The sequence below is a fragment of the Schistocerca nitens genome, chromosome 5 (assembly GCF_023898315.1).
Source record: "Schistocerca nitens isolate TAMUIC-IGC-003100 chromosome 5, iqSchNite1.1, whole genome shotgun sequence".
NCBI classification, from domain to species: domain Eukaryota; kingdom Metazoa; phylum Arthropoda; class Insecta; order Orthoptera; family Acrididae; genus Schistocerca; species Schistocerca nitens.
The window spans coordinates 258,893,326-258,919,663 of NC_064618.1; the positions used below are offsets into that span (position 1 = coordinate 258,893,326).

Below are 26,338 nucleotides of genomic sequence, written 5' to 3' on the forward strand. Positions count from 1 at the left end.
GAGGTACCCGCTTAGCTACCTTTAATTAATTCAGAGTCCTAAACAAGTTCAATTTTTTTTCCTCTGGATTCTTGTTCACTGCTTATGACGGCTTTCTCAGTCTGCCAGCTCCACAAACCATGACACTGATGGTAATAAAAGATTCATTGGCAATCGCCAGTCTTCGGTAATTTGTCTTCTGTCTCCAATCGGCATTCTTCGCTGACTCGTTCTCCAAGGAAATAGGGGAAATGTGGGAAGAGAACAGAAACTGAACTCCAAATACTTTCCTTTTCTGACAGTTCATCACCTGTTGACTTTCACTAATCATTTTGCTTAATTGGCTTTTTCTGAAAAGTGTTTCATTAAATACTCAGCTGCTACTTAGGATTATACAAGGCTTTCCAAATTCAAAAGCTATAAGAAAGAATTCTCCATATCAGATGTTCAAATAATTTATGTGAGTGCATCCGGATAATGATCTTGACAGCTGGTGATATTTTAAAATATTAGCAGCTGTCGAGGACATTATCGGGATGCATTGTTTAAAACTATTTGAACACGCAGTAAACTTTGTTATAGAGGAGTTATAGTGCACCTGAATGAAAATGTTTCATTTGAATCTCAAAAAAATTTATGTTGTTGATACATAAATGGAATGATATTTCCATTAGCTGTATCCTTGATGTACTTCGGCATTGAGATTGTTAGTGATTTAATTTAACAACGTGATGTTTTTAATTTTTTACTTAAAACATATGGAATTTGGACAACAAGGCTGTTATCTCATCTCGTAGGAATCTATAAAGATTACAGTGGGAGCAGTATAGCTGGTCAGTATTTACCTTCAAGATGCAAGATTATATTTACTGCATAACTACCTCAACAACCCCCCTTCCCCCACCCCACCCCCTCTTCAGGAGAAATTTCTTTTTGTTGTAAGTAATGCAACGACTATGGCATGTAAAATTGTATAAATGAATTGTGTGAAGATTTTATTTGTATGCTATAGATTTTTCCTCTTTCTTTTATCATCATCTCAAATCCTTTGTACATATGATGATTTTATATTTTTTTCATGTTCCTATGTAATGTTGAACTGATGTTTATAAATCTTTAACTTTTCAGACAAAATCACACTTGGAGAAAATGGTTGATGACTTGAATGCAGGGCGACCCCAATGTCCAGTTGGACTAAATACACTTGTCATACCACGAAGAGTGACTGTGACAATGAATGAATCTGGAGCTGTAAATGAAAACCAGCAACCATATGTGTACCTGAACTGTGGCCATGTCCAGGGTCATCATGATTGGGGACAAGAGGACGATTCTGAAGCTCGTCGCTGTCCAATATGTCTTGAGGTAGATGAAAGCAGCTATGATATATAACAAAATGTACACAGAACTTTAGAAAGAATAGAAACATTGTCTAACAATGAAAGCTTTCATAGAATTTATTATTCGTGTGAAAATTTTGTAGTTAATTGCAGCATGTCATGTCTCGGAATCATCTTAATGTTAAATTTATGTTGAACTTGATACAGAGGCCTTCATTGTTGTATGGTATTAGCTGCACCCTGATGTGTGGTGTTACAATTATTCTGAGAAATATTATTTCTTATGTCTGATTGATTAAACTCTGAAACACTGACTGTCGCTTAAATAACTAAAATATGGAGGTTCTGCATTGACAGGTTCAATGTTTGGAGTTACTGTTTTCCATGAGTTTTAGTTTAACATTGTTCTTTTCTCGTAAATGTGTATACTATGCATAGTCAAAGATGCTGAGCCATTGCAGTATTTTCTCCCTTCTTGTGCTGCACTCTTACTGTTTGGTTATTTCTTTCCACTTACTTGATCTATAGGGCAGATTCAGTTTTGGAAACCTGGCTTGTCTATAGCACATAAGTCACGGCTGTTCCCACTTCCTTCCTCCTCGTCTGCCTCCTCACTTTACCAACATTATTTTACAATACTTGTTTCATTTAACTCAAATGTGGGCCCCACATCTGGATTTTACGCCCACTTTTGCAATTTTTTTGATAGAAATGCGGACTGTACAAGGAGAGCTGCCCAATACCTAAGATGGTAGCTAGTTCAAATAGAGGTCGACAGGTACCTGAATGCATGTAACCCACTGACTACGCAGGAAACACATGATTGATCCCCAAGCTTTTACCTCCAAGAGCATACCAAGGAGTAGGTGTCTGTTATTTTCGGACACTGGCACTCCAGCCAATGGCCATGGAGCCAGGTGGTCATTGCTGTGGCTGGGTGGTGCCTGTGGGGAGAGCCCTTGACCAGAGTAGGCAGCATGATGGTAGATGTCTTGCACAGTGAGAAAACCCAAGTTATCAGCTAACAGCCATGAGGTGTTAGCAGTCTCTCCAGACAAAAGTGAATGTTTCAACATGTATAGTTATTGATCCAAAAACTTACCCTCTTGGCCCAAGCCATGAGAGAGAGGCCAAAAGAAAGTGGACTGCAAAAACTTCCTCCCCTCAGTTGCTGTTTAGCACCCACACTGACAGAGAGTCCTGTGTAACCACCAAGCTTATGTTCTTTGTAGGTAATACTAAAAATGTGTTTGGATAAATCGCTTCCTCAGTAAACTATGAAGTGGCTCTGTCTTAATTAAAGCAGCAACTCCTACTCACCTTGAGCATCATTGTCATGCAGGAAACTTGATGATACATCTCTAGTCATAAAATCCCATAAGAGCCTTAAAATGGTACAGAGAGATACTTTTTACCAGGACTTCATGTTGTAGATGGATGGAAACTATGGGAAAACTTGAAGTGAAGGATCCACTTCATGTATATCGAGGCCTCCAACAACAAGGCTGACACTGGAGCTTTCAGCATTGTCAGTCATTGTGATGTGAAGCCATTTTTTCCCACTCCAATGGGGTATTTTAAGCGCCAACACTTTGGGCGTACATTATTACCACTTTATGAGCAACAACACTTTGGGCATACATTTTCCCCATGTACGAGCAACTCGCTTTGTGAAAACTATGCTTGGTTGCTTCATGAAAACTCTGTCATTCTGTTTATTTTGTGAAAAACATTGCTGCCACTGCAACCCCCCCCCCCCCCCCGCGCTAAAAAAAAAAAAAAACAAAAAAAAAACCTTGATTCTTGAAGTGTGCTACTGTAACTACGGAACATAAAATCCAGGGGCATCAGGTCTCTGATCACCTCTGATATTTTGAAGCTCAAAAGAAATTAAAATTTCTCAGATATCCTATCCCACTGAAATCAAATTTTACAGCTACTTTCACTACCTAACCTAACCTAACCCAATCCCATTCCCTCGACATCGACTTCTAGTGGTCGTGTATGTAAATTAGCCAATGGGGCTCCAGTGGTTCCTCGACTCCCTGCACCCAGCTAGAGGAGCAGTGTCATCCTCACTATCTACCTGTCACAGAGCTCCCTATAATTGAAAAATTAGCACCCACACACTTGCCAGTGGCCTACGGAGTCACAGACTGTGGATCACAGAACTACTTGCTCCTCTTCAGTTCCTACTGTCACAGCAGACAAGCCTTCGCTAGAGTCCTGATCCTCTAAACTAGTTATGGAGAAGGTAATTCAGGTGACCCTGGAAGCACTAGATTGCCCCCGCGTCATTGGTCTGGAAACCTTTGTTCATTGATTTGGTTCCATCCCCAACTGGTGATACAGGGATTCTGGGATGCGACCTGTCCTCTTGGCCCCTTCATGACTAAGAGGATGAGCTTAATGTGATAATTCAATGTAATTGCAGTGGATATTATTGTCACCTGTCACAGAACTGCAAAAACTAATGCCGCCCTCTTCTGCGATCTTTGTTAATGTGTTTCACTGCAACCATTTTCTAATCCTTCAACATTACTGTGCCTTCTATCAGGGCAGACCTGAGAGTCTGTGCATTGGTTTGCAAAGATGTCATCAGTGAGTGGACTCCCCTCTGTACCACCTCCAGCAATAACCCTCTGTGAACCCTGTTTACCTCCAGATAGTGCGATCTTCAGAATGACTGTACCCCTAACCCGCTTCATTGCTATCCATGACAACTTTCTGAATGTATAGTTCATGATCTCTTCCAAAATCTTGTGGATTCACTATAGTAGTTGCTGCTCGACAATCTGTATTATAGTGATAGCTTTACATCCTGTCACTTCATTGTGATTGCCCTATAGACCAATTGTAACTTTGCCTCTCTAAAGGGCCAGCCAATTGTTGTATACCTCTGTCATCACTTTTATCCAGTTTCCATCAGACTTTGTCGATAAGAATGTTGTAGACATTTCCACCTTACTCATCCGTACTGCTATTCTTGCAATAGCCATTTCATCATCAGTCAGTGGTACTATGGTGGAATAAAAATAAAAAAGATAATGCAACAGCAATTAAAGACCATTAAATGATACTGTAATGTCTCAAGCGACATCCTTTGCAGGCTGCCCTCATCATTTTTAAGCAGCCCCATGCAATTTTTTGCTACATAATTAAAAACAGTAAGAAGACATGCTGGGAGTGTTGTCTCCTCTTTGGGAAGTAAGTGTCTTCAGCCCAGGTTTGGACCAAGTTTAAAAGGGTGTTGGGCTGCCAAAGGCCAACAGCTGTTTTGGGTCTCCTCCTTCATAGTGGAATTTATACTGATATATTGATCCTTGCTGAACACCTGGTGGTCCACTTTATGATGGTGTCGGTTTTCTCTTCTTACCTGACTACCTTCCAAACACACACAACTCCTTTCAAATTATAAAGGTAAGTATAGACCAGATGTGGATTGAATTCAAAGAAAAAATTGTATCGATAGCAATTGCCAAATAAATTAACAAGCAATGGAGTTGATCCCTCTTGGTACATAAAATGGGGTCAGAATGTTGCAGAAACAGTGAAAAAGCATGCCAAATTTAAATTAACACGAAAACCTTCAAGATTGGTGATCTTTTGCAGAAGCTCAAAATTTACCATGGACTTTAATGTGAGATGTTACAATAGTTTCCACAACAAAACTTTCTCTCTAAACCTGGCAGAAAATCCAAGGAGATTCTGGTCTATGTAAAGTATGCTAGCAGCAAAATATAATCAGTACCTCCTCTGTGCGATAGCAATGGAAATGCTATTGATGACAGTGCTGCCAAAGCAGAACTACTAAACACAGCCTTCCAAAATTCCTTCGCTAAACAAGATGAAGTAAATATTCCAGAATTCGAAACAAGAACAGCTGGCAACATGAGTAACTTGGAAGTAGATATCCTCAGAGTATTGAAGCAACTTAAATCACTTATAAAAGTAAGTCTTTCACTTCAGACTGTATACCAGTTAGGTTCCTTTCAGAGTATGCTGATGCAATAGCTCCAAACTTAACAATCATATACAACTGCTCACTGGACGAAAGATCTGTAGCCAAAGACTGGAAAGTTGCACAGGTCATGCCAATATTTATGGAAGGTAATAAGAGCAATGCACTGAATTGCAGGCCCATATCATTAACATTGATATGCAGCAGATTTTGGAACATATATTGTGTTTGAACATTATGAATTATCTCAAAGATAAAGGCCTATTGACACACAGTCAACACAGATTTAGAAAACATTGTTCTTGCGAAACACAAGTAGCTCGTAACTCACATGAACTGTTGAGCACATTTGACAAGAGATTTCAAGTTGATTCCGTATTTCTGGATTTCCAGAAGACTTTTGACACTGTACCACACAAGTGGCTTGTAGTGAAATTGTGTGCTTATGGAATATCATCTCAGTTACGTGACTGGACTCGTGATTTCCTGTCAGAGAGGTCACAGTTCGTAGTAATTGACAGAAAGTTACCAAGTAAAACAGAAGTGATGTCTGGCATTCCCCAAGGTAGTGTTATAGGCCCTCTGTGTTCCTTGTCTACATAAAAGATTTAGGAGACAATCTGAGCAGCTGTCTTAGGTTGTTTGCAGATGATGCTATCATTTATCATCTAGTAAAGTCACCAGAGGGTCAAAGCATATTGTAGAACGATAGACCCCCCTGTGGGTTTGGGGGTAAGAATAGGCCCGCGGTCTTCCTGCCTGTCGTAAGAGGCGACTAAAAGGAGTTTCAAACGTTTTGGCCTTAATGTGATGGTCCCCTAAGGGGTTTGACCACTACCTTTCAAAATTTTCTGTTAGTGTGTACCATTTGGGGAAGGATGCCTTACGTGGTGTATTATATATCCCTCTTGCCCTAAGATCTGGCACACCCAATATTGTCATGGAGTTGGCCTTACACCGTTCTTCCAGCCCCATCAGCTGCTGTGTGTTCCGGGCAGCATACATGCCCTCCATTAGGAACTTCCATCTTTGCCCTCCTGACACATATGGATATTCGACACCCGACATCCGGCACGGTAGCCAGTCCGTTGTGGTGGGGCCGTCATGTACCCTCTTGGTGGTAGCCCCCTGACTACACAGGGATCGCACTGCTGATGCCTGAGCTGCTACCTCCCCATGTATGCCGAGGAGTAGATGTCTATCCCTCTGGGGCATCGGGACTCCCAGCAAAGGCCATCCTGCCAGGTGGTCTTTGCTGTGGCTGGGTGGCGCCCATGGGGAGAGCCCCTGGTCGGAGTGGGTGGCATCAGGGCGGATGACCCGCAATGAAGCCTGGGCCTCCACCAGCAGTCTCTAAGCGATTGAGGTCTAACCTCAACGGCAAGCAATTCACTCCAAGATCGTTTCCCTCCCTGGCCACTCCATGGGAGGAACGCATGGCTAAAGACAGCAGTGGAGATTATTCACCCCGGTACCTTGTCTGTACGCGGGTCGATGGTGAATCTTTTATGCAAACTAAGCCTCAGTTTTTTGTGGAGCATTTAGAGGACAAGTTCGGGGCGGTGGAGGGCTTGTCCAAAATGCACTCTGGGTCGGTTCTCATCAAAACATCATCCTCTCCCCAGTCACGGAGGTTGCTCACTTGTGACAAGTTGGGGGATGTTTCCGTCACCATCACTCCCCATAAAAGTTTAAACATGGTCCAGGGTATTATATTCCACAGGGATCTTCTTCTGTAGTCCGGCGATGAACTACGCGCCAACCTAGAATGACGAGGTGTTCACTTCGTGCGGCGCGTCCATCGGGGTCCGAGGGATAATCAGGTAGCCATCGGTGCCTTCATCTTGGCCTTTGAGGGTGATGTCTTACCCGAAAAGGTTAAGGTGATGGTTTACCGTTGTGATGTGAAGCCATATATCCCTCCTCCGATGCGGTGTTTTAAATGCTGGAAGTTTGGGCACATGTCATCTCGCTGTACTTCCAACATCACGTGTCGGGATTGTGGACGTCCTTCGCATCCTGATACTCCATGTGCCCCGCCTCCTATCTGTGTTAACTGCGGAGAACACCATTCCCCCTGCTCACCGGACTGTAGGATCTTCCAGAAAGAACGGAAGATAATGGAATATAAAACTCTGGACCGCCTGACCTACTCTGAGGCTAGGCGGAAATATGAGAGACTCCATCCTGTGCCAATGACGTCAACGTACGCCGCTGCTGCAACGACGGTTCTTCCATCTCCTGTGTCGTCCCATACGGTTGGTTCTATGATTGGTCAGCATCCACAAGCCCCCTTGATTGTGGGGGGCACTTCACACCCTGTTGCTCCTGCTCCATCTTCTCCAGGAGCAACACCCTCCCAACCATCGGGGACACAGCTCCCCCTTCCCAGCCGGAGAAGCGTAAGACTTCTTTGGCTACTCTAGCCAGGAAGGGATCCCTTGGGGACCTCCCTTCGCAATTTCCTACCAGTGGAAAAGCGGACGCCCGCAAGTGGTTGAAACAACCACCAGTCCCTGGTCGTAGGGCCTCACTGTCGTCGTCTGTCCCTGAGACTGACCCAGTGAAGCCCATGAAGCCTGAACCACCGAAGGCACAGTGCGACAAGCAGAAAAAGAAGAAAGTCTCCAAGACCAACGATATTGCGGTGGCACCCATCCCACCGCTTCCTACAAGCTCTGCCTCTGAGGACGAGGTGGAGATTCTGGCGTCCGCTGAGGACCTCGATCTCGCCGGTCCCTCAGACGCAATGGATGGCATTTGTGCGGGTGCTCAATCGGAGGCAGCAGGTGACCCAGCGGCGTAATCTGCCTTCCCAGTCCCGTCACGCCTTTCCCAGCCATGGACAACACCATCCTCCAGTGGAACTGCAGCAGTTTCTTCCACCATCTAGCTGAGCTCCGCCAACTTATCAGCCTTCACCCTTTCTTCTGCATTGCTCTTCAGAAAACTTGGTTTCCAGCAATGCCAACCTCCACCCTCCGTGGCTGTCGGGGTTATTATAAGAACCGAGCAGCTTATGAAAGGGTGTCTGGTGGCATCTGCATATATGTCCTTCACACTCTGCACAGCGAGTCTGTCCCTCCCAAACACCTTTAGAGGCTGTTGCTGTTCGGGTGTGGACGCCACAGGCTATTACCGTCTGCAGTCTTTACCTTCCACCGGATGGTGATGTCTCGCAGCATGTCCTGGCTGCACTGGTAGATCAATTGCCGCCACCTTTCTTGTTATTGGGCGACTTCAACGCCCATAACCCTCTGTGGGGTGGGTCAGTGGCAACAGGTCGAGGCGCCATCGTTGAGCATTTATTGTCGCAGCTCGATCTCTCGCTGTTAAATGATGGTGCCTTCACACACTTCAGTGTGGCGCATGGCACATACTCTGCCATTGACCTTTCAATCTGTAGCCCTAGCCTCTTACCGTCTGTCCAATGGAGTGTGCATGACGACCTGTGTGGTAGTGACCACTTTCCGATCTTTCTGCCACTACCACAGCGTCACTCTTCTGGGCGCCCTAGCAGATGGGCTATGACTAAGGCTGACTGGGACTTGTTCTCCTCCACTGCCGCTATTGAGCCTCTCTCTACTGATGACATTGATGCGGTGGTTCAATCGGTCACCACCGGCATTGTTACTGCTGCCGAATCTGCCATTCCCCGTTCTTCTGGGTCCCCTCGGCGGAGGGCTGTGCCTTGGTGGTCACCTGAGATCACTGAAGCGATTAAAGATCGCCGGCGGGCGCTCCAGCGTCATAAGCGACATCCCTCCATAGACCACCTTGTTGTTGTTGTTGTTGTTGTTGTTGTGGTCTTCAGTCCTGAGACTGGTTTGATGCAGCTCTCCATGCTACTCTATCCTGTGCAAGCTTCTTCATCTCCCAGTACCTACTGCAACCTACATCCTTCTGAATCTGCTTAGTGTATTGATCTCTTGGTCTCACTCTACGATTTTTACCCTCCACGCTGCCCTCCAATGCTAAATTTGTGATCCCTTGATGCCTCAAAACATGTCCTACCAACCGATCCCTTCTTCTAGTCAAGTTGTGCCACAAACTTCTCTTCTCCCCAATCCTATTCAATACCTCCTCATTAGTTACGTGATCTACCCACCTTATCTTCAGCATTCTTCTGTAGCACCACATTTCAAAAGCTTCTATTCTCTTCTTGTCCAAACTGGTTATTGTCCATGTTTCACTTCCATACATGGCTACACTCCATACAAATACTTTCAGAAACGACTTCCTGACACTTAAATCTATACTCGATGTTAACAAATTTCTCTTCTTCAGAAACGATTTCCTTGCCATTGCCAGTCTACATTTTATATCCTCTCTACTTTGACCATCATCAGTTATTTTGCTCCCTAAATAGCAAAACTCCTTTACTACTTTAAGTGTCTCATTTCCTAATCTAATCCCCTCAGCATCACCCGATTTAATTTGACTACATTCCATTATCCTCGTTTTGCTTTTGTTGATGTTCATCTTATATCCTCCTTTCAAGACACTGTCCATTCCGTTCAACTGCTCTTCCAAGTCCTTTGCTGTCTCTGACAGAATTACAATGTCATCGGCAAACCTCAAAGTTTTTATTTCTTCTCCATGGATTTTAATACCTACTCCGAATTTTTCTTTTGTTTCCTTTACTGCTTGCTCAATATACAGATTGAATAACATCGGGGAGAGGCTACAACCCTGTCTCACTCCTTTCGCAACCACTGCTTCCCTTTCATGTCCCTCGACGCTTATAACTGCCATCTGGTTTCTGTACAAATTGTAAATAGCCTTTCGCTCCCTGTATTGTACCCCTGCCACCTTCAGAACTTGAAAGAGAGTATTCGAGTTAACGTTGTCAAAAGCTTTCTCTAAGTCTACAAATGCTAGAAACGTAGGTTTGTCTTTTCTTAATCTTTCTTCTAAGATAAGTCGTAAGGTTAGTATTGCCTCACGTGTTCCAACATTTCTACGGAATCCAAACTGATCTTCCCCGAGGTCCGCTTCTACCAGTTTTTCCATTCGTCTGTAAGGAATTCGCGTTAGTATTTTTGCAGCTGTGACTTATTAAACTGATAGTTCGGTAATTTTCACATCTGTCAACACCTGCTTTCTTTGGGATTGGAATTATTATATTCTTCTTGAAGTCTGAGGGTATTTCGCCTGTCTCATACATCTTGCTCACCAGATGGTAGAGTTTTGTCATGACTGGCTCTCCCAAGGCCATCAGTAGTTCTAATGGAATATTGTCTACTCCCGGGGCCTTGTTTCGACTCAGGTCTTTCAGTGCTCTGTCACACTCTTCACGCAGTATCTTATCTCCCATTTCATCTTCATCTACATCCTCTTCCATTTCCATAATATTGTCCTCAAGTACATCGCCCTTGTATAAACCCTCTATATACTCCTTCCACCTTTCTGCCTTCCCTTCTTTGCTTAGAACTGGGTTGCCATCTGAGCTCTTGATATTAATACAAGTGGTTCTCTTCTCTCCAAAGGTCTCTTTAATTTTCCTGTAGGCAGTATCTATCTTACCCCTAGTGAGACAAGCCTATACATCCTTATATTTGTCCTCTAGCCGTCCCTGCTTAGCCATTTTGCACTTCCTGTCGATCTCATTTTTGAGACGATTGTATTCCTTTTTGCCTGCTTCATTTACTGCATTTTTATATTTTCTCTTTTCATCAATTAAATTCAATATTTCTTCTGTTACCCAAAGATTTCTATTAGCCCTCGTCTTTTTACCTACTTGATCGTCTGCTGCCTTCACTACTTCATCCCTCAGAGCTACCCATACTCCTTCTACTGTATTTCTTTCCCCCATTCCTGTCAATTGTTCCCTTATGCTCTCCCTGAAACTCTCTACAACCTCTGGTTTAGTCAGTTTATCGAGGTCCCATCTCCTTAAATTCCCACCTTTTTGCAGTTTCTTCAGTTTCAATCTGCAGTTCATAACCAATAGATTGTGTTCAGAATCCACATCTGCCCCTGGAAATGTCTTAAAATTTAAAACCTGGTTCCTACATCTCTGTCTTACCATTATATAATCTATCTGATACCTTTTAGTATCTCCAGGATTCTTCCAGGTATACAACCTTCTTTTATGATTCTTGAACCAAGTGTTAGCTATGATTAAGTCATGCTCTGTGCAAAATTCTACAAGGCGGCTTCCTCTTTCATTTCTTCCCCCCAATCCATATTCTCTTACTATGTTTTCTTCTCTCCCTTTTCCTACTGACTAATTCCAGTCACCCATGACTATTAAATTTTCGTCTCCCTTCACTACCTGAATAATTTCTTTTATTTCGTCATACATTTCTTCAATTTCTTCGTCATCTGCAGAGCTAGTTGGCATATAAACTTGTACTACTGTAGTAGGCATGGGCTTTGTGTCTATCTTGGCCACAATAATGCATTCACTATGCTGTTTGTAGTAGCTAACCCGCACTCCTATTTTTTTATTCATTATTAAACCTACTCCTGCATTACCCCTATTTGATTTTGTATTTATAACCCTGTAATCACCTGACCAAAAGTCTTGTTCCTCCTGCCACCCAACTTCACTAATTCCCCCTATATCTTACTTTAACCTATCCATTTCCCTTTTTAAATTTTCTAACCTACCTGCCCGATTAAGGGATCTGACATTCCTTCCACGCTCCGATCCGTAGAACGCCAGTTTTCTTTCTCCTGATAACGACGTCCTCTTGAGTAGTCCCCACCCGGAGATCCGAATGGGGGACTATTTTACCTCCGGAATATTTTACCCAAGAGGACGCCATCATCATTTAATCATACAGTAAAGCTGCATGACCACCTTATCGCTTTCAAACGGCTGCGTGCACGGGCCCGCCTCCTTATCCACCAAGGCAAGAAGGAGTGCTGGGAGCGGTATGTGTCCACCATTGGCCTCCATGTCACTCCATCGCAGGTCTGGGCCAAGATTCGACGCGTCTACGGCTATCGGACTCCTGTCAGCGTCCCTGCACTCTCACTGAATGGCGTAGTTTGTACTGACTCCGACATCATTTCAAACCGCTTGGCATAGCATTTTGCTATGAGTTCCGCTTCTGCGAATTACCCCCAGGCCTTCCGCTCCATTAAAGAGTGGATGGAACGTTGGAGCCTTTCGTTTCGCACCCACCACCCAGATGCTTACAATGCTCCATTCAGTGAGTGGGAATTTTGCAGTGCCCTAGCCGCTTGCCCTGATACCGCTCCTGGGCCAGATGGCATCCACTGTCAGATGCTGAAACACCTTTCAGTGGACCACCAGCGACGCCTCCTCGACCTTTATAACCGTCTTTGGGTCGAGGGGGAGTTTCTGTCGTAATGGCGGGACAGCATTGTCATCCCCGTTTTGAAACCTGGAAAGAACCCTCTGGAGGTGGGCAGCTACCGTCCCATTAGCCTCACCAACGTTCTTTGCAAGTTGCTTGAACGGATGGTGAGCCAGCGCTTAAATTGAGTATTGGAGTCTCGGGGCCTTCTGGCTCCGTCTCAGGGTGGGTTCCGTAAAGGCTGCTCCGCCACTGACAATCTGGTGAGCCTTGAGTCGGCCATCCGTACTGCCTTTGCCCGCCGTCAGCACCTGGTCGCTGTCTTTTTCGACATGCGGAAGGCGTACGATATGACACGGCGTCATCACATCCTTTCTACGCTTCATGGATGGGGTCTTCGGGGTTCTCTGCCGATTTTTATCCGCAATTTTCTGTCGTATCGTACCTTCCGCGTGCAAGTCGCGGCCTCATATAGTTCCTCCCACGTCCAGGAGACCAGTGTGCCACAGGGTTCTGTTTTAAGTGTCTGCCTGTTTTTAATAGCCATTAACGGGCTCGCTGCGGCCGTGGGGAAATTCTGTCTCTGATTCCCTGTATGCTGACGACTTCTGCCTTTACTACAGCTCTACTGGCATTGCAGCTGTTGAACGTCAGCTACAGGGCGCTATCCGCAAGGCGCAGTCTTGGGCTGTAGCTCATGGGTTCCAGTTTTCGGCAGCCAAGACCTGCGTTATGCATTTCTGCCGGCGACTTACTGTCCACCCGGAGCCGCAGCTTTCTCTTAACGGCGAACTTCTTTCAGTGGTGGAATCACACAGGTTTTTGGGGGTGGTTTTCGATGCCCGGTTGACTTGGCTGCCTCATATCCGGCAGCTCAAACAGGCGTGTTGGCGGCATCTCGATGCTCTGCGATGTTTGAGCCACACCCGCTGGGGCGCCGACCGATCTACCCTGTTCCGGCTCTACCAGGCGTTAATCCAGTCTCGTCTGGATTATGGGAGCCTGGCTTATGGCTCAGCTTCCCCATCTGCGTTGCGGGTGCTGGACCCAATCCTCCATAGCAGGATACGCCTTGCCACTGGTGCTTTCCGCACCAGCCCTGTGGACGGCATACTAGTGGAGGCAGGTGTCCCTCCACTGCGGTTCCGACGCCAACAATTACTGGCTGCTTATGCTGCCCATGTTTTTAGCTTGCCCGGGCATCCAAATTACCGTGTCCTGTTCCCGCAGTCCGTCGTCCATCTGCCAGACCGTTGGTCCAGGTCGGGTTGTCAGATTGCCGTACGTGTCAAGGAGCTTCTCTCTGGGCTTGGGTTTTTCCCTGTTCCACCTCCTTTCCAGGCACCTCTGCGTACACCCCCGTGGTGTGTTCCTCGCCCTTGCCTTCGGTTTGACTTGGCACGGGGCTCGAAGGACTCAGTCCCTCCAGAGGCCTTCCGCCGCCGCTTTTATTCCATCCTGGCCACGTATCAGGGCTCTGGAATTGTTTACACTGACGGTTCGATGGTTGCTGGTCGTGTCGGGTATGCGCTATCTCTAGGGGACCATTCCGAACAACGTTCCTTGCCGGATGGCTGCAGCGTTTACACTGCTGAGCTGGTCGCCATCTTTCGTGCCCTAGAGTATATTCACTCCTGCTCAGGTGAGTCCTTCGTGATCTGTAGCGATTCCCTGAGCGGTTTACGAGCTCTCGACCAGTGTTTTCCTCGTTCTCGTCTGGTGATGCCTATCCATGAGTCCCTGCATACTCTTGCGCGTTGCGGCCGCTCTGTGGTCTTCGTGTGGACCCCAGGCCATGTTGGGATACCTGGCAATGAGAATGTTGACCGCCTGGCGAAAGAGGCCACTAGTAAATCGTCTCTGGGGATTGGACTCCCGGAGACTGATTTGCGGGCAGTCTTGCGCCGCGAAGTTCTTTCGGTTTGGGACGCTGAATGGCGCAATCTGCCCACGCCCAACAAAATCCGTCCAATCAAGGCGACGACGACTGTGTGGCGGTCGTCCATGCGGGTCTCCCGCCAGGAGTCTGTTGTCCTCTGCCGGCTGCGCATTGGGCATACTCGGTTTACGCACGGCCACTTATTGCGCCGTGGGGATGCACCTCTATGTCGCTGCGGCTCCGTTTTATCTGTGGTCCATATTTTATTGGAGTGTCCGCTTTTAGCTGTGCTCAGGCAGTCGTTCGCACTGCCTGACACGCTCCCTGCGCTTTTAATAGACGACTCTGCTACGGCTGACTTAGTTTTACATTTTATTCGGGCAGGGGGTTTTTATCATTTAATCTAAGTGTTTCTGTTTTATCTTATTGTTTTGTGTGGATTCTGGCCTTTGGCCTCCGGTTTTAAACTGATTTTTTAATGTGTTTTAAGTGGTTGGCTTTTCCTTTTTTATTTCTATAGTCGGCCAACCACCGTCATACTCTGTGTGATTTTAGTTCGTTTTGTCTGGTCTTTGTCTCAGTTCCTCTTGTTCTGTGTCGTCGGTGCTCTATTCTGTTGATCGTTTTTATTCTCTGTGGGTGTTTTTAGTGCTTGGAATAAGGGACCGATGACCGTAGCAGTCTGGTCCCTTTAATCCCACAAACCAACCAACTAGAACGATAGAAAAAAATATCTGTATGGTGCAAAAATTGGTAATTGTCCCCAAATAATGAAGTGTGCGAGGTCATCCACATGAGTGGTAAAAGGAATCCGTTAAACTTCAGTTACATGATAAATTGGTCAGATGTAAAGGCCGTAAATTCAATTGAACACCTAGGAATTGCAAACAACTGAAATTGGAAAGAACACATAGAAAACATTGTGGTGAAGGCAAACCAAAGATTGTGTTTTATTGGGCAGAACAGTTAGAAAATGTAAAAGGTCTACTAAAGAGACTGCCTGCACTATGCTTGTCTGTCCTCTTTTGGAGTACTGCTGCACAGTATGGGATCCTTACCAAATAGGTTTAATGGAATACATCAAGAAACTTCAAAGAACAGCAACAACATGTTTTGTATTATCACAAAATAGGGGAGATATAGTATCTCTGACATGATACAGGATTTGAGATGGACATCATTAAAACAAAGACATCTCTTGTTGTGGCAGAATCTTCTTACAAAATTTCAGTCACCAATTTTCTTTTCTGAATGCAAAAAAAAATTGTTGATGCCGACCCACATAGGGAGAACCGATCATCATAATAAAATAAGGAAAATCAGAGCTGTTCGAGACTGGAATAATAGAGAATTATTGTGAAGGTGGTTCGTGAACCATCTGCCGGGCACCTAAGTGTGATTTGCAGAGTATCGATTTAGATGTAGATTTAAAACAAGTTGTAGACATCCCTCTGTCATTTACTTCCTCTAACCCTCACTTATATAATGGACCTATCAGTGACTGGGAAACCCTTCCGACTTTTGACTTACCTCATTATAGGGCCCTAAGCCTTGGTTAGATTCATAATCAGGTAATTCAGCTTCTGAATATGACTGAAAGGTGTTTTGCTTTTCCAGTGGAGAAATAGTGTTATCTCAGTCTTTAAGTTGGGCATAAACCCAACATCATTCTGCAGCTACTGACCCATTAGCATCAACGAGCCCTGCAGACTCGTTGGAAGAATGGTAGCTTGACGATTCTGCCTGGTTCTCAAATCAAAGGGCCTATTGTCCTCCTGTCAGAGTAGTTTCTGGGAGGGATGACCCACAAATGATGGTCTAGTTAGGTTGGAAATGGCACTCTAAATGCCAATATCTTACTACAGTCTGTTTTGACCTACATAAAGCGTGTGGCATCATCCTATTTCACTTACCTTGCATGACCGGGGCTTTTGATGGTGCCTACCGCCTTTTATTCATCGGTGTTTATCCCTCCAGTAGTTTTGTATTATAGTTAGTACATTGCTCAGCTCCCCTAATCATCCAGTTTACTGAGTTTTCTTTCCCCCTTCATGCAGGGATGTTGAACCCCTGTGCGCATTTTCCAGTTGGAATGCACCTTGAGAGACCCTGCTGGGACCTACACCCATCCTGTTCAGCATGCTGGCCATGTATTCCCTTGCATTCCTGCTTGCTCAATACCCAGATCATTAACTACTACGTATTTATTTCAAGTACCTAAAGTTTGTTGCCTCAGTGGCCTTTCAGCATTCAGTTTTTTGCAGTTCTTCAGAAATACGAGAATGTTGCCTTCCTTCACACTGATAGCTCTGAAATCATGGACAGGACAGGATATGCTTATATTTCTCTCAGTAGTAATAAACAACATTCATTGCTAGGGACATTTTGCATCTTTATGGCAAAGCTGATAGTCTTTAATAGAGCCCTGTGCTTTAAACAGACCTCCCTCAGCTGCATTTTTAATTGTATTTACTTGATTGGTACTCTTCAGGCTGTTGGTTGATGTTTCACTTCTAGCTGTATGTTATGTGCTATTCACAATCTTCTCTATGACCTATATTGCACTACATGCTTAGTTGTCTTTCTGGGGAGAGGAGGGGAGGGGGGGATGATGAACTGTCAGAAAAAACACAGTATTGGGAGTTCAGTTGCTGGGATCTACAAAATTCCTTGCCAGTGTTGCATGGCTTACATCATTCAGAATACACGCACAGTACATGAAAGGTGCATTGAACATGAGCGCCACACTCACCTTTCACAGCCCAATATGTCAGCCATAGCTGAGCATTATATTACCACAGGAAATGCTATGGATTTTTCTGCCATGAAAATCTTGGCCCCCAGCAAGAACTTTTTGTGATTCAGTAATTAAAGAAACTGTGGAAATACATCTAGCACAACATATTATAAATTGCGACAGCAGTTTTCAACAGGACAAGGCTTGGGACCCAGCAATCTCTCTAATTTCTTCAGAGAGAAGACAGTTTATTCATAGTGACACATCTGGTGACATCTGATGTCTGGTTTTCAGCGACGCGAACGCACATTCCGACAGAGAGCAGACGTGTAGTTTTCACCTTTACGCATGCACCTGTGCACCACAGATAGAACAGTATTTCCAGAGGACATGGAGTTTGATAGAGGACGCTACTGTGGCAGGTGCCAATGCATTTGCGCACCAATTTTTGCTACAAAGCCGACGCCGGGAACTTGCAGTCTCCAGTGATGGACACTCACCTGAAGATGGCTGGATGATCGCTAGCCAAAACATCGTGGCAAGAAGTCAACATGATCTGGCTGCAAAACCGAAACCTCATCGAACATTCAGTACACTGGGAAAACTTCAAGTATCACAATTACTTTCTTCATTGAGCTGCATATAAGTAAACTTCATTTTAAATGAAAACACGCCACTTCCAACTTTACCCTTTTTAGTAAATCTGCTTTCATTAAATTCTCTGATACAGGTGACTGACTAATCTCTGTTTGTTCGTATTAATACAATGTACAATGAACTGCTTGCTGCGACAGTCAGGCAAGCACTAAACTTTCTCCTACGATTTTACGTTTTCCTGGTGTAGGAAAGTCTTGACTATTTCTTGAGTATTCAGCAGGAAGACATCATCCAAAAGCCGTGATCTCACCAGCAACACCTGAAGGTGGCAAGAAGTGTACGATGACACCTGGTTAAATATCCAAGAAATATTAAAGATTTTCTAAATTGAGAAAACCGAAAATCACACACAAAGTAGCTTGGTGCTGAGGAGATACAAAGCAAAATTAAGAATGTGGACACTCTTCAGAACAAAATATAGTTTATCACATCAGAACTCCAGCATCCAACCATATCACCAGAAGAGCCAGGATGGCCGTGTTCAGGGAGAGGATCCAGTACACTCGATCCAGACTCGATGAGATTTTGACAGAATTCGTCTCACTCCACCTCAACTCCCTACTGACCGACTGGTGGGAGTTGATGGATGCAGTTACCTGGCCTCAAGTCAACAGAACATGGCAGTCAGCCACCTGCTGACAAACTGCAAGATTCTGAGGCACACCAACAGATGAATTAGCAAAACATCCAACAGCAATGTTCAGCTTATTTGTGGGCAAATGGCAGCATCACATATGAAATTTGGTGCATTTTGTCCACCAGCTGTAAAACTTCACATCGGGCCAAGATGATGTCATGGTGAACCTTGACATGGTATCTCTCTTTACAGGGTACCTCTAAGAAACTCCCTGAGCCTCAGAGGGGGAAAGTTTGGACTAGCACTAACGAAACTGTTTGAATTCGTGCTTACGTCAAACTACCTTCTGTCGTACAGAAATTTCTATGAACAAACAGTGTTGCAATAGGATAGCCATTATCATGAGTGGTGGCCAATAGGTTTATGGAGGCATCTGAAGAAGCAGCTCTGGAGTCTGCAGTCTACAAGCTGTCATGAATTTTTCACCACATAGACAGTACATTCGAAATATGATCATATGGACTTCATCACCTACAAGTCTACCTGCAACATCTGAATTCACTGCACCACACATAAAATTCATGATGGAGATAGAAGAAAAGATAAACTTCCGTTTCAGGATGTGCTCATCTAGCGAAGACCAGATAGGATGCTAGGACACAGTGTCATACCGTAAACTGACATATGCGATTTATACTTGGTTGCCTCCTGCTGTCTTTCTATTTCACAACATGGTTTCCCAAGCACAGTAGTGCACAGAGCACATGAAATCTTGGACTGTGACAGTCCAGCAGCTGGATTACAGCACTTAGAAGCCGTGTTCCATACAAATGGTTAAAACTACTACCAGATATAAGCCTTAAGGCTCGAGAAGCTGAGATGACAGTCCTTCTGAGGATGAGGATAAATTGTTTGCGATGATGATTATTCCATACATCAGGAGCACATCAACAGAAATCGGAAGAATGCTCGGAAGTACAATGTCAAGTTCATCAGCCAAGACAAAAGCCTTATTGGGATCAGTAAAGGATAATACAGACTCCAGAAACAGTGTGTCTACTGCAACCATTGCCAGTATGGAAAAATACATACAGGCCAGACTATCTGGTCTATATAGGAAAGATGCACAGAGCATAAATTTCACACCGGCTGGAGTGGCTGTGCGGTTCTAGGCGCTACAGCCTGGAGCTGAGCGACCACTATGGTCGCAGGTTCGAATCCTGCCTCGGGCATGGATGTGTGTGATGTCCTTAGGTTAGTTAGTTTTAATTAGTTCTAAGTCCTAGGCGACTGATGAACTCAGAAGTTAAGTCGCATAGTGCTCAGAGCCATTTGAACCATAAATGCCACACAGACAACATACAGCCAACAAAGTCCACTGTGGCAGAGCACTGCATCTATTATAGATGTATTGTGAATTATGGTAACACCAAATTGTTGCAAACAATTGAACATTTTCTGGGATTGTATTCTCAAAGAAACTGTAGAGATCAAACAAGTGACAGACTAATAAATAAAGACAGCAGCTTTCAGTTTAGCAAGGCATGGCCCCAGGCTTTGAGCTTGATAAAAGCACAGTGGCCGTCTATGTGAAAATCCTCTCTCATTGTGACAATTGAAAAAGATTAGGATGCATTTTTGCCACAGCAGCATAGATCCATGTGTCCAATGTTGGCTGCTGCTCTGAGTGAAGACCGTGGATCAACTCCTGACATGCTTCCACCCACCACCCCACCAGGTCTACGCCTGGAGGCAACCGGCTGGAGGCTGTAGGAGGGGAGGGGAGGAGAGGATATAAAGACAGCACCCAGCAGTAGATATCAGTCAGTACTCAGGTATGCCTGAAGATGGCAAGAAATCACCTTGCCGAAATATCGCGTCTTTTGGGCAATGCCACATGGCTAAGTACCTGAGAAATGGTTAAGACTAAACTTTCTTTTTACATCTGTGGCAGAGTTTGACTACAATGGTTAATACTTCAAATGTTTTTTATTATAATAACTAACAGGGCTATCTTCATAATGCAGCTACAATCTTCTCATGGTTGTTGGCCATCTGTTAATAGGTGAGGATGACTAGTCTGTCTCCTTGAAGATACACATCACGTTGAAAAGATAGTACCCTGATGTCGTGATTCCAGTTAGCTCAACATGAAAGAATGAAATAAATGCATATCTGTGATTATAGTGAAACAGTAATTGCAAACACTTCGTAATATTAAAAAGTAAATATTTGTCATTGCTCAGGTGGAAGTAGCAGCAGTAGTACTTGCAGCATAGGTAACCCTACATTAGCTGGTGGTAATTATGAACACACCACTGATTAATTTGAATCATCTTGGCAGTTTTCGAAGTTGTATTCAAGAATCTCAGGCAGAAATGCTGAAACCCTTTATTTAACAAAGAAACCTTCGACATGCATTTCTGGAGCAATCAACACAATCCAAAGATGATGGCTTTCTCTTTGAGATGCTGATGGATGTAAGAGTTATTTGAAACTGGTGCTGTGTAATGGCCAGGAGCAGTTTTCATCAGCTTATACAGGGTTAGCCTAAATGAATCATCAGGTTTGAGAGCACTGCTTATTTACAAGTATAAGGTTTACCAAGATGGGTGATACACAAAAGAATATACTCAAAAGATTTCTGATACATTTTATTTATGTTCAGTGTGTGCACCCTTGGTCACTTCGCATTCATCCAGACTGCAAATCACTTTCATCCATGTGTTCATAGCACGTTTCCATCAATGTCTGTCACAGAAGCAGTGATGCGTTCCTGCAGCATTGTTGGCATTGGGGGGTACATTAACCATGTCCTTAACATAACTCTACAGGAAGAAATTACATGGTGTGTGGGATTTGACAACCTGGGTGCCAACAGAGAAACATAATCAGGATCAGCACGCCCTCTCCAGTGATGTGGCAGTTCTCTGTTTAGAAAGGAGTGGACGGTTGTGCGCAAGTGAAGTGGAGCCCAGCTGTATTGAAATAGGAAAGTCAAACAGTCAGCAGTCAGTTGTGGGAAGAAACACAACATACCCAGGTACACAGAATCTGTCACCATTTGCTTGCTAAAGAAAAAGGGGCCATGCATCTTTGTTTTGGATATGGCACAAATGACATTTATTTTTGGTAAATCCCTTTCCAATTCCACATGAAAATGCGGCAGTTCTGTATCCCACAATCACTTATTATGATTATCATGTTTCCTGACAGATGGAAAGTCACCTCATTGTCGAATATCAGTGGCCCCATAACGTCATCATCATCTTCCATAGCTTACTGCATTCTGGTACAAAATTCCAATCAGTTGGTATAATCATCTGCAATCTGGTGTTGTAACAGTTGTAAACAGTAGGGTTTGAAATACAAATGCCCCCGCAAAATATTCCAGGCTGTTTTCTGCAGAATGCGCTATCAATGGCTTGCGCAGATGATTGATTTCTGTGCGCTGAGTGCAAAGCTGTCTCTCTCATGCTTCCCAGTTTATCTTGAGAGAAGCGATCACCCTACGCGTTTGCCTTTGCACAAACAAGCATCACGAAATTGGTGAAAGCGATGCAAAATCCCCCAATGAGCAGGTGCAGCTTTTCGTTATTTGTATATGAATGACTGCTGAATGCTCATAACCACCAAATACTTCACATATTCTGACACCCAAAGTCTTCTTTTGCGATGCCACCATCTTGTAGAGTACTGTCGCATGCCTGCCATCTGCTCTGCACGTGATCTACAAGGTGAGCTTTTTAAACTTAGTGAGTGTATCTTTTCATGCATCGTCCTTTTCTGTATATCATATACTTCTCAATAAATCTTGCTTTGAAACCCTATGAATCATTTAGTCTAACCCTGTATTTGGTGCCATAATATGACTCGTAGTTAGTTAAATACTCTCTTTCCCAAGTACAGGGAAGTTAACTTTTCCACATTTCTTATGATCTATTGTATGCGTATGCACCTGCGCTCTCTCTCTCTCTCTCTCTCTCTCTCTCTCTCTCTCTCTCTCTCTCTCTCTCTCATATATATATCATTCCACGTGGGAAAAATATATCTAAAAACACAGATGAGGTTACTTACCGAACGAAAGTGCCGGCATGCCATGCCATGCAGGTCGATAGACACACAAACATACACACGAAATTCAAGCTTTCGCAACAAACTGTTGCCTCATCAGGAAAGAGGGAAGGAGAGGGAAAGACGAAAGGATGTGGGTTTTAAGGGAGAGGGTAAGGAGTCATTCCAATCCCGGGAGCGGAAAGACTTACCTTACGGGGGAAAAAAGGACAGGTATACACTCGCGCACGCGCACACACACCCATATCCAACCCCACATACACAGACACAAGCAGACATTTGTAAAGGCAAAGAGATTCGGCAGAGATGTCAGTCGAGGCAGAAGTACAGACGCAAAGATGTTGAAAGACAGGTGAGGTATGAGCGGCGGCAACTTGAAATTAGCGGATGTTGAGGCCTGGCGGATAATGAGAAGAGAGAATATACTGAAGGCCAAGTTCCCATCTCCGGAGTTCTGACAGGTTGGTGTTAGTGGGAAGTATCCAGATAACCCAGATGGTGTAACACTGTGCCAAGATGTGCTGGCCGTGCACCAAGGCATGTTTAGCCGCAGGGTGATCCTCATTACCAACAAACACTGTCTGCCTGTGTCCATTCATGCGAATGGACAGTTTGTTGCTGGTCATTCCCACATAGAAAGCTTCACAGTGTAGGCAGGTCAGTTGGTAAATCACGTGGGTACTTTCACACGTGGCTCTGCCTTTGATCGTGTACACCTTCCGGGTTACAGGACTGGAGTAGGTGGTGGTGGGAGGGTGCATGGGACAGGTTTTACACCGGGGGCAGTTACAAGGATAGGAGCCAGAGGGTAGGGAAGGTGGTTTGGGGATTTCATAGGGATGAACTAAGAGGTTACGAAGGTTAGGTGGACGCCGGAAAGACACTCTTGGTGGAGTGGGGAGGATTTCATGAAGGATGGATCTCATTTCAGGGCAGGATTTGAGGAAGTCGTATCCCTGCTGCAGAGCCACATTCAGAGTCTGATCCAGTCCCGGAAAGTATCCTGTCACAAGTGGGGCACTTTTATGGTTCTTCTGTGGGAGGTTTTGGGTTTGAGGGGACGAGGAAGTGGCTCTGGTTATTTGCTTCTGTACCAGGTTGGGAGGGTAGTTGCGGGATGCGAAAGCTGTTATCAGGTTCTTGGTGTAATGGTTCAGGGATTCCGGACTGGAGCAGATTCGTTTGCCATGAAGACCTAGGCTGTAGGGAAGGGACCGTTTGATGTGGAATGGGTGGCAGCTGTCATAATGGAGGTACTGTTGCTTGTTGGTGGGTTTGATGTGGATGGACGTGTGAAGCTGGCCATTGGACAGATGGAGGTCAACGTCAAAGAAAGTGGCGTGGGATTTGGAGTAGGACCAGGTGAATATGATGGACCCAAAGGAGTTCAGGTTGGAGAGGAAATTCTGGAATTCTTCTTCACTGTGAGTCCAGATCATGAAGATGTCATCAGTAAATCTGTACCAAACTTTGGGTTGGCAGGCCTGGGTAACTAAGAAGGCTTCCGCTAAGCGACCCATGAATAGGTTGGCGTACGAGGGGGCCATCCTGGTACCCATGGCTGTTCCCTTTAATTGTTGGAGTGGAGCTGGAAGTGGGAGATTGAGTAGATGGGACCAGGAGATTGGGTAGTTTTTTGAGGTGGAGGGTGGCATGCTGTTCTAATTTGCAGTTGGCCTTTAGGAGGATGCTCTGAACAGCCGGTGTGGATGTGGGAGAGGAAAGATTGAGAACTTTTATTAAGGATTGGAGTTGACGGGTGTGTTCAATGGCTGAGTTGATGTGTAGGTGAAGTATGGGGGCAATGGATTGTTCAGTTTGGAACTGGTATAGGGACTGATGGAAAGAAGGGTTGCAGCCAGAGATGGGAACTTTAAGTGTGAGGCCTTTGGGGGTTATGCCAACTGTCAGACAAGCCTGAGAAAATAGAATATGGGAGCGTAATCTGGCTAGGGCGAAGACATGTTTGCGGGGGGAATGTAAATAAAACTTAATGGGGTCATTGTGGGGGTGTTGTGAGGGTGACATGGTATTAGAAGGTGGAAAGTGTAACATGAGGCTGAAATGAAAATGAAAATAAAAATATATGGGGAGAGATAAAGGTGAACTGGAAAGTAACTGGAGATCTGGTGTGAATAAAGGCGAAAAGGTGTTGGTTCCAATCAACACAATCTGGAACCACAACACCCTAATTCAGTAGTTAACCTTTCCTCCAAACCTCTCTCCCAATCCGAAACCTCTGTCCTATCCAAAGGCGTCACCTTCAGCCCCACTCCCAGATTCAACCAAACAGCCCTCATCAAAGATTTACTGTCCTACACTCGTACTCTCTGCTGGAAACATCACTTTGCCATGAAGAAAAATGATCCTAATCCTACTCCTAATGATCCAACTCCCCAAGACACTATCCAAATTGAACCCTGCCTGCAACAGTTCTGTCCTCGGTCACAGCGGGACCCACCTCCTCTTCCCCAAAATCACCCTCTCCAAACCTTCCAGGAATTTCTGACTTCCAGTTTTGCATCTCAATCCTTCTTGAAAAACCTTAATCCTACTCCCAACATCATCACTGCTGAAGCCCAGGCTATCCGTGATCTGAAAGCTGACCGATCCATCGTCATTCTTCCGGCGGAAAAGGGTTCCACGACCATGGTACTTGATCGTCGGGAATATGTGGCTGAGGGACTGTGTCAGCTTTCAGACAACACCACATACAAAGTTTGCCAAGTTAATCCCATTCCCGATGTCCAGGCGGAGCTTCAAGGAATCCTCAGAACCTTAGGCCCCCTGCAAAACCTTTCACCTGACTCCATCAACCTCCTGACCCCACCGACACCGCGCACCTCTACCTTCTACCTTCTTCCTAAAATTCACAAACCCAATCATCCCGGCCGCCCCATTGTAGCTGGTTACCAAGCCCCCCACAGAACGTATCTCTGCCTACGTAGATCAACACCTTCAACCCATTACATGCAGTCTCCCATCCTTCATCAAAGACACCAACCACTTTCTCGAACGCCTGGAATCCTTACCCAATCTGTTACCCCCGGAAACCATCCTTGTAACCATTGATGCCACTTCCTTATACACACTCGCGGTTCTAGGCGCGCAGTCTGGAACCGTGCGACTGCTACGGTCGCAGGTTCGAATCCTGCCTCGGGCATGGATGTGTGTGATGTCCTTAGGTTAGTTAGGTTTAAGTAGTTCTAAGTTCTAGGGGACTGATGACCACAGCAGTTGAGTCCCATAGTGCTCAGAGCCATTTGAACCATTTTTTGAACCTTATACACAAATATTCCGCACGTCCAGGGCCTCACTGCGATGGAGCACTTCCTTTCATGCCGATCACCTGCCACCCTACCTAAAACCTCTTTCCTCATTACCTTAGCCAGCTTCATCCTGACCCACAACTTCTTCACTTTTGAAGGCCAGACATACCAACAATTACAGGGAACAGCCATGGGTACCAGGATGCACACCTCGTACGCCAACCTATTCATGGGTCGCTTAGAGGAAGCCTTCTTGGTTACCCAGGCCTGCCAACCCAAAGTTTGGTACAGATTTATTGATGACATCTTCATGATCTGGACTCACAGTGAAGAACAACATCAGAATTTCCTCTCCAACCTCAACTCCTTTAGGTCCATCAGATTCACCTGGTCCTACTCCAAATCCCACGCCACTTTCCGTGACGTTGACCTCCATCTGTCCAATGGCCAGCTTCACACGTCCGTCCACATCAAACCCACCAACAAGCAACAGTACCTCCATTATGACAGCTGCCACCCATTCCACATCAAACGGTCCCTTCCCTACAGCCTATGTCTTCGTGGCAAACGAATCTGCTCCAGTCCGGAATCCCT

At 45.0% G+C, this 26,338-nt stretch overlaps 1 protein-coding gene across 3 annotated transcripts in view; it reads left to right on the top strand.

The window, feature by feature from the left end:
* LOC126259689 (protein pellino) overlaps positions 1 to 26,338 on the top strand; it is a 497,766-nt gene that overhangs the window by 451,764 nt on the left and 19,664 nt on the right. For all 3 annotated transcript variants that reach the window (XM_049956648.1, XM_049956649.1, XM_049956650.1), the window contains one exon: positions 1,108 to 1,344. In XM_049956648.1, coding sequence (XP_049812605.1) covers positions 1,108 to 1,344 — 237 coding nt within the window. The remainder of the gene's footprint in view (positions 1 to 1,107; positions 1,345 to 26,338) is intronic.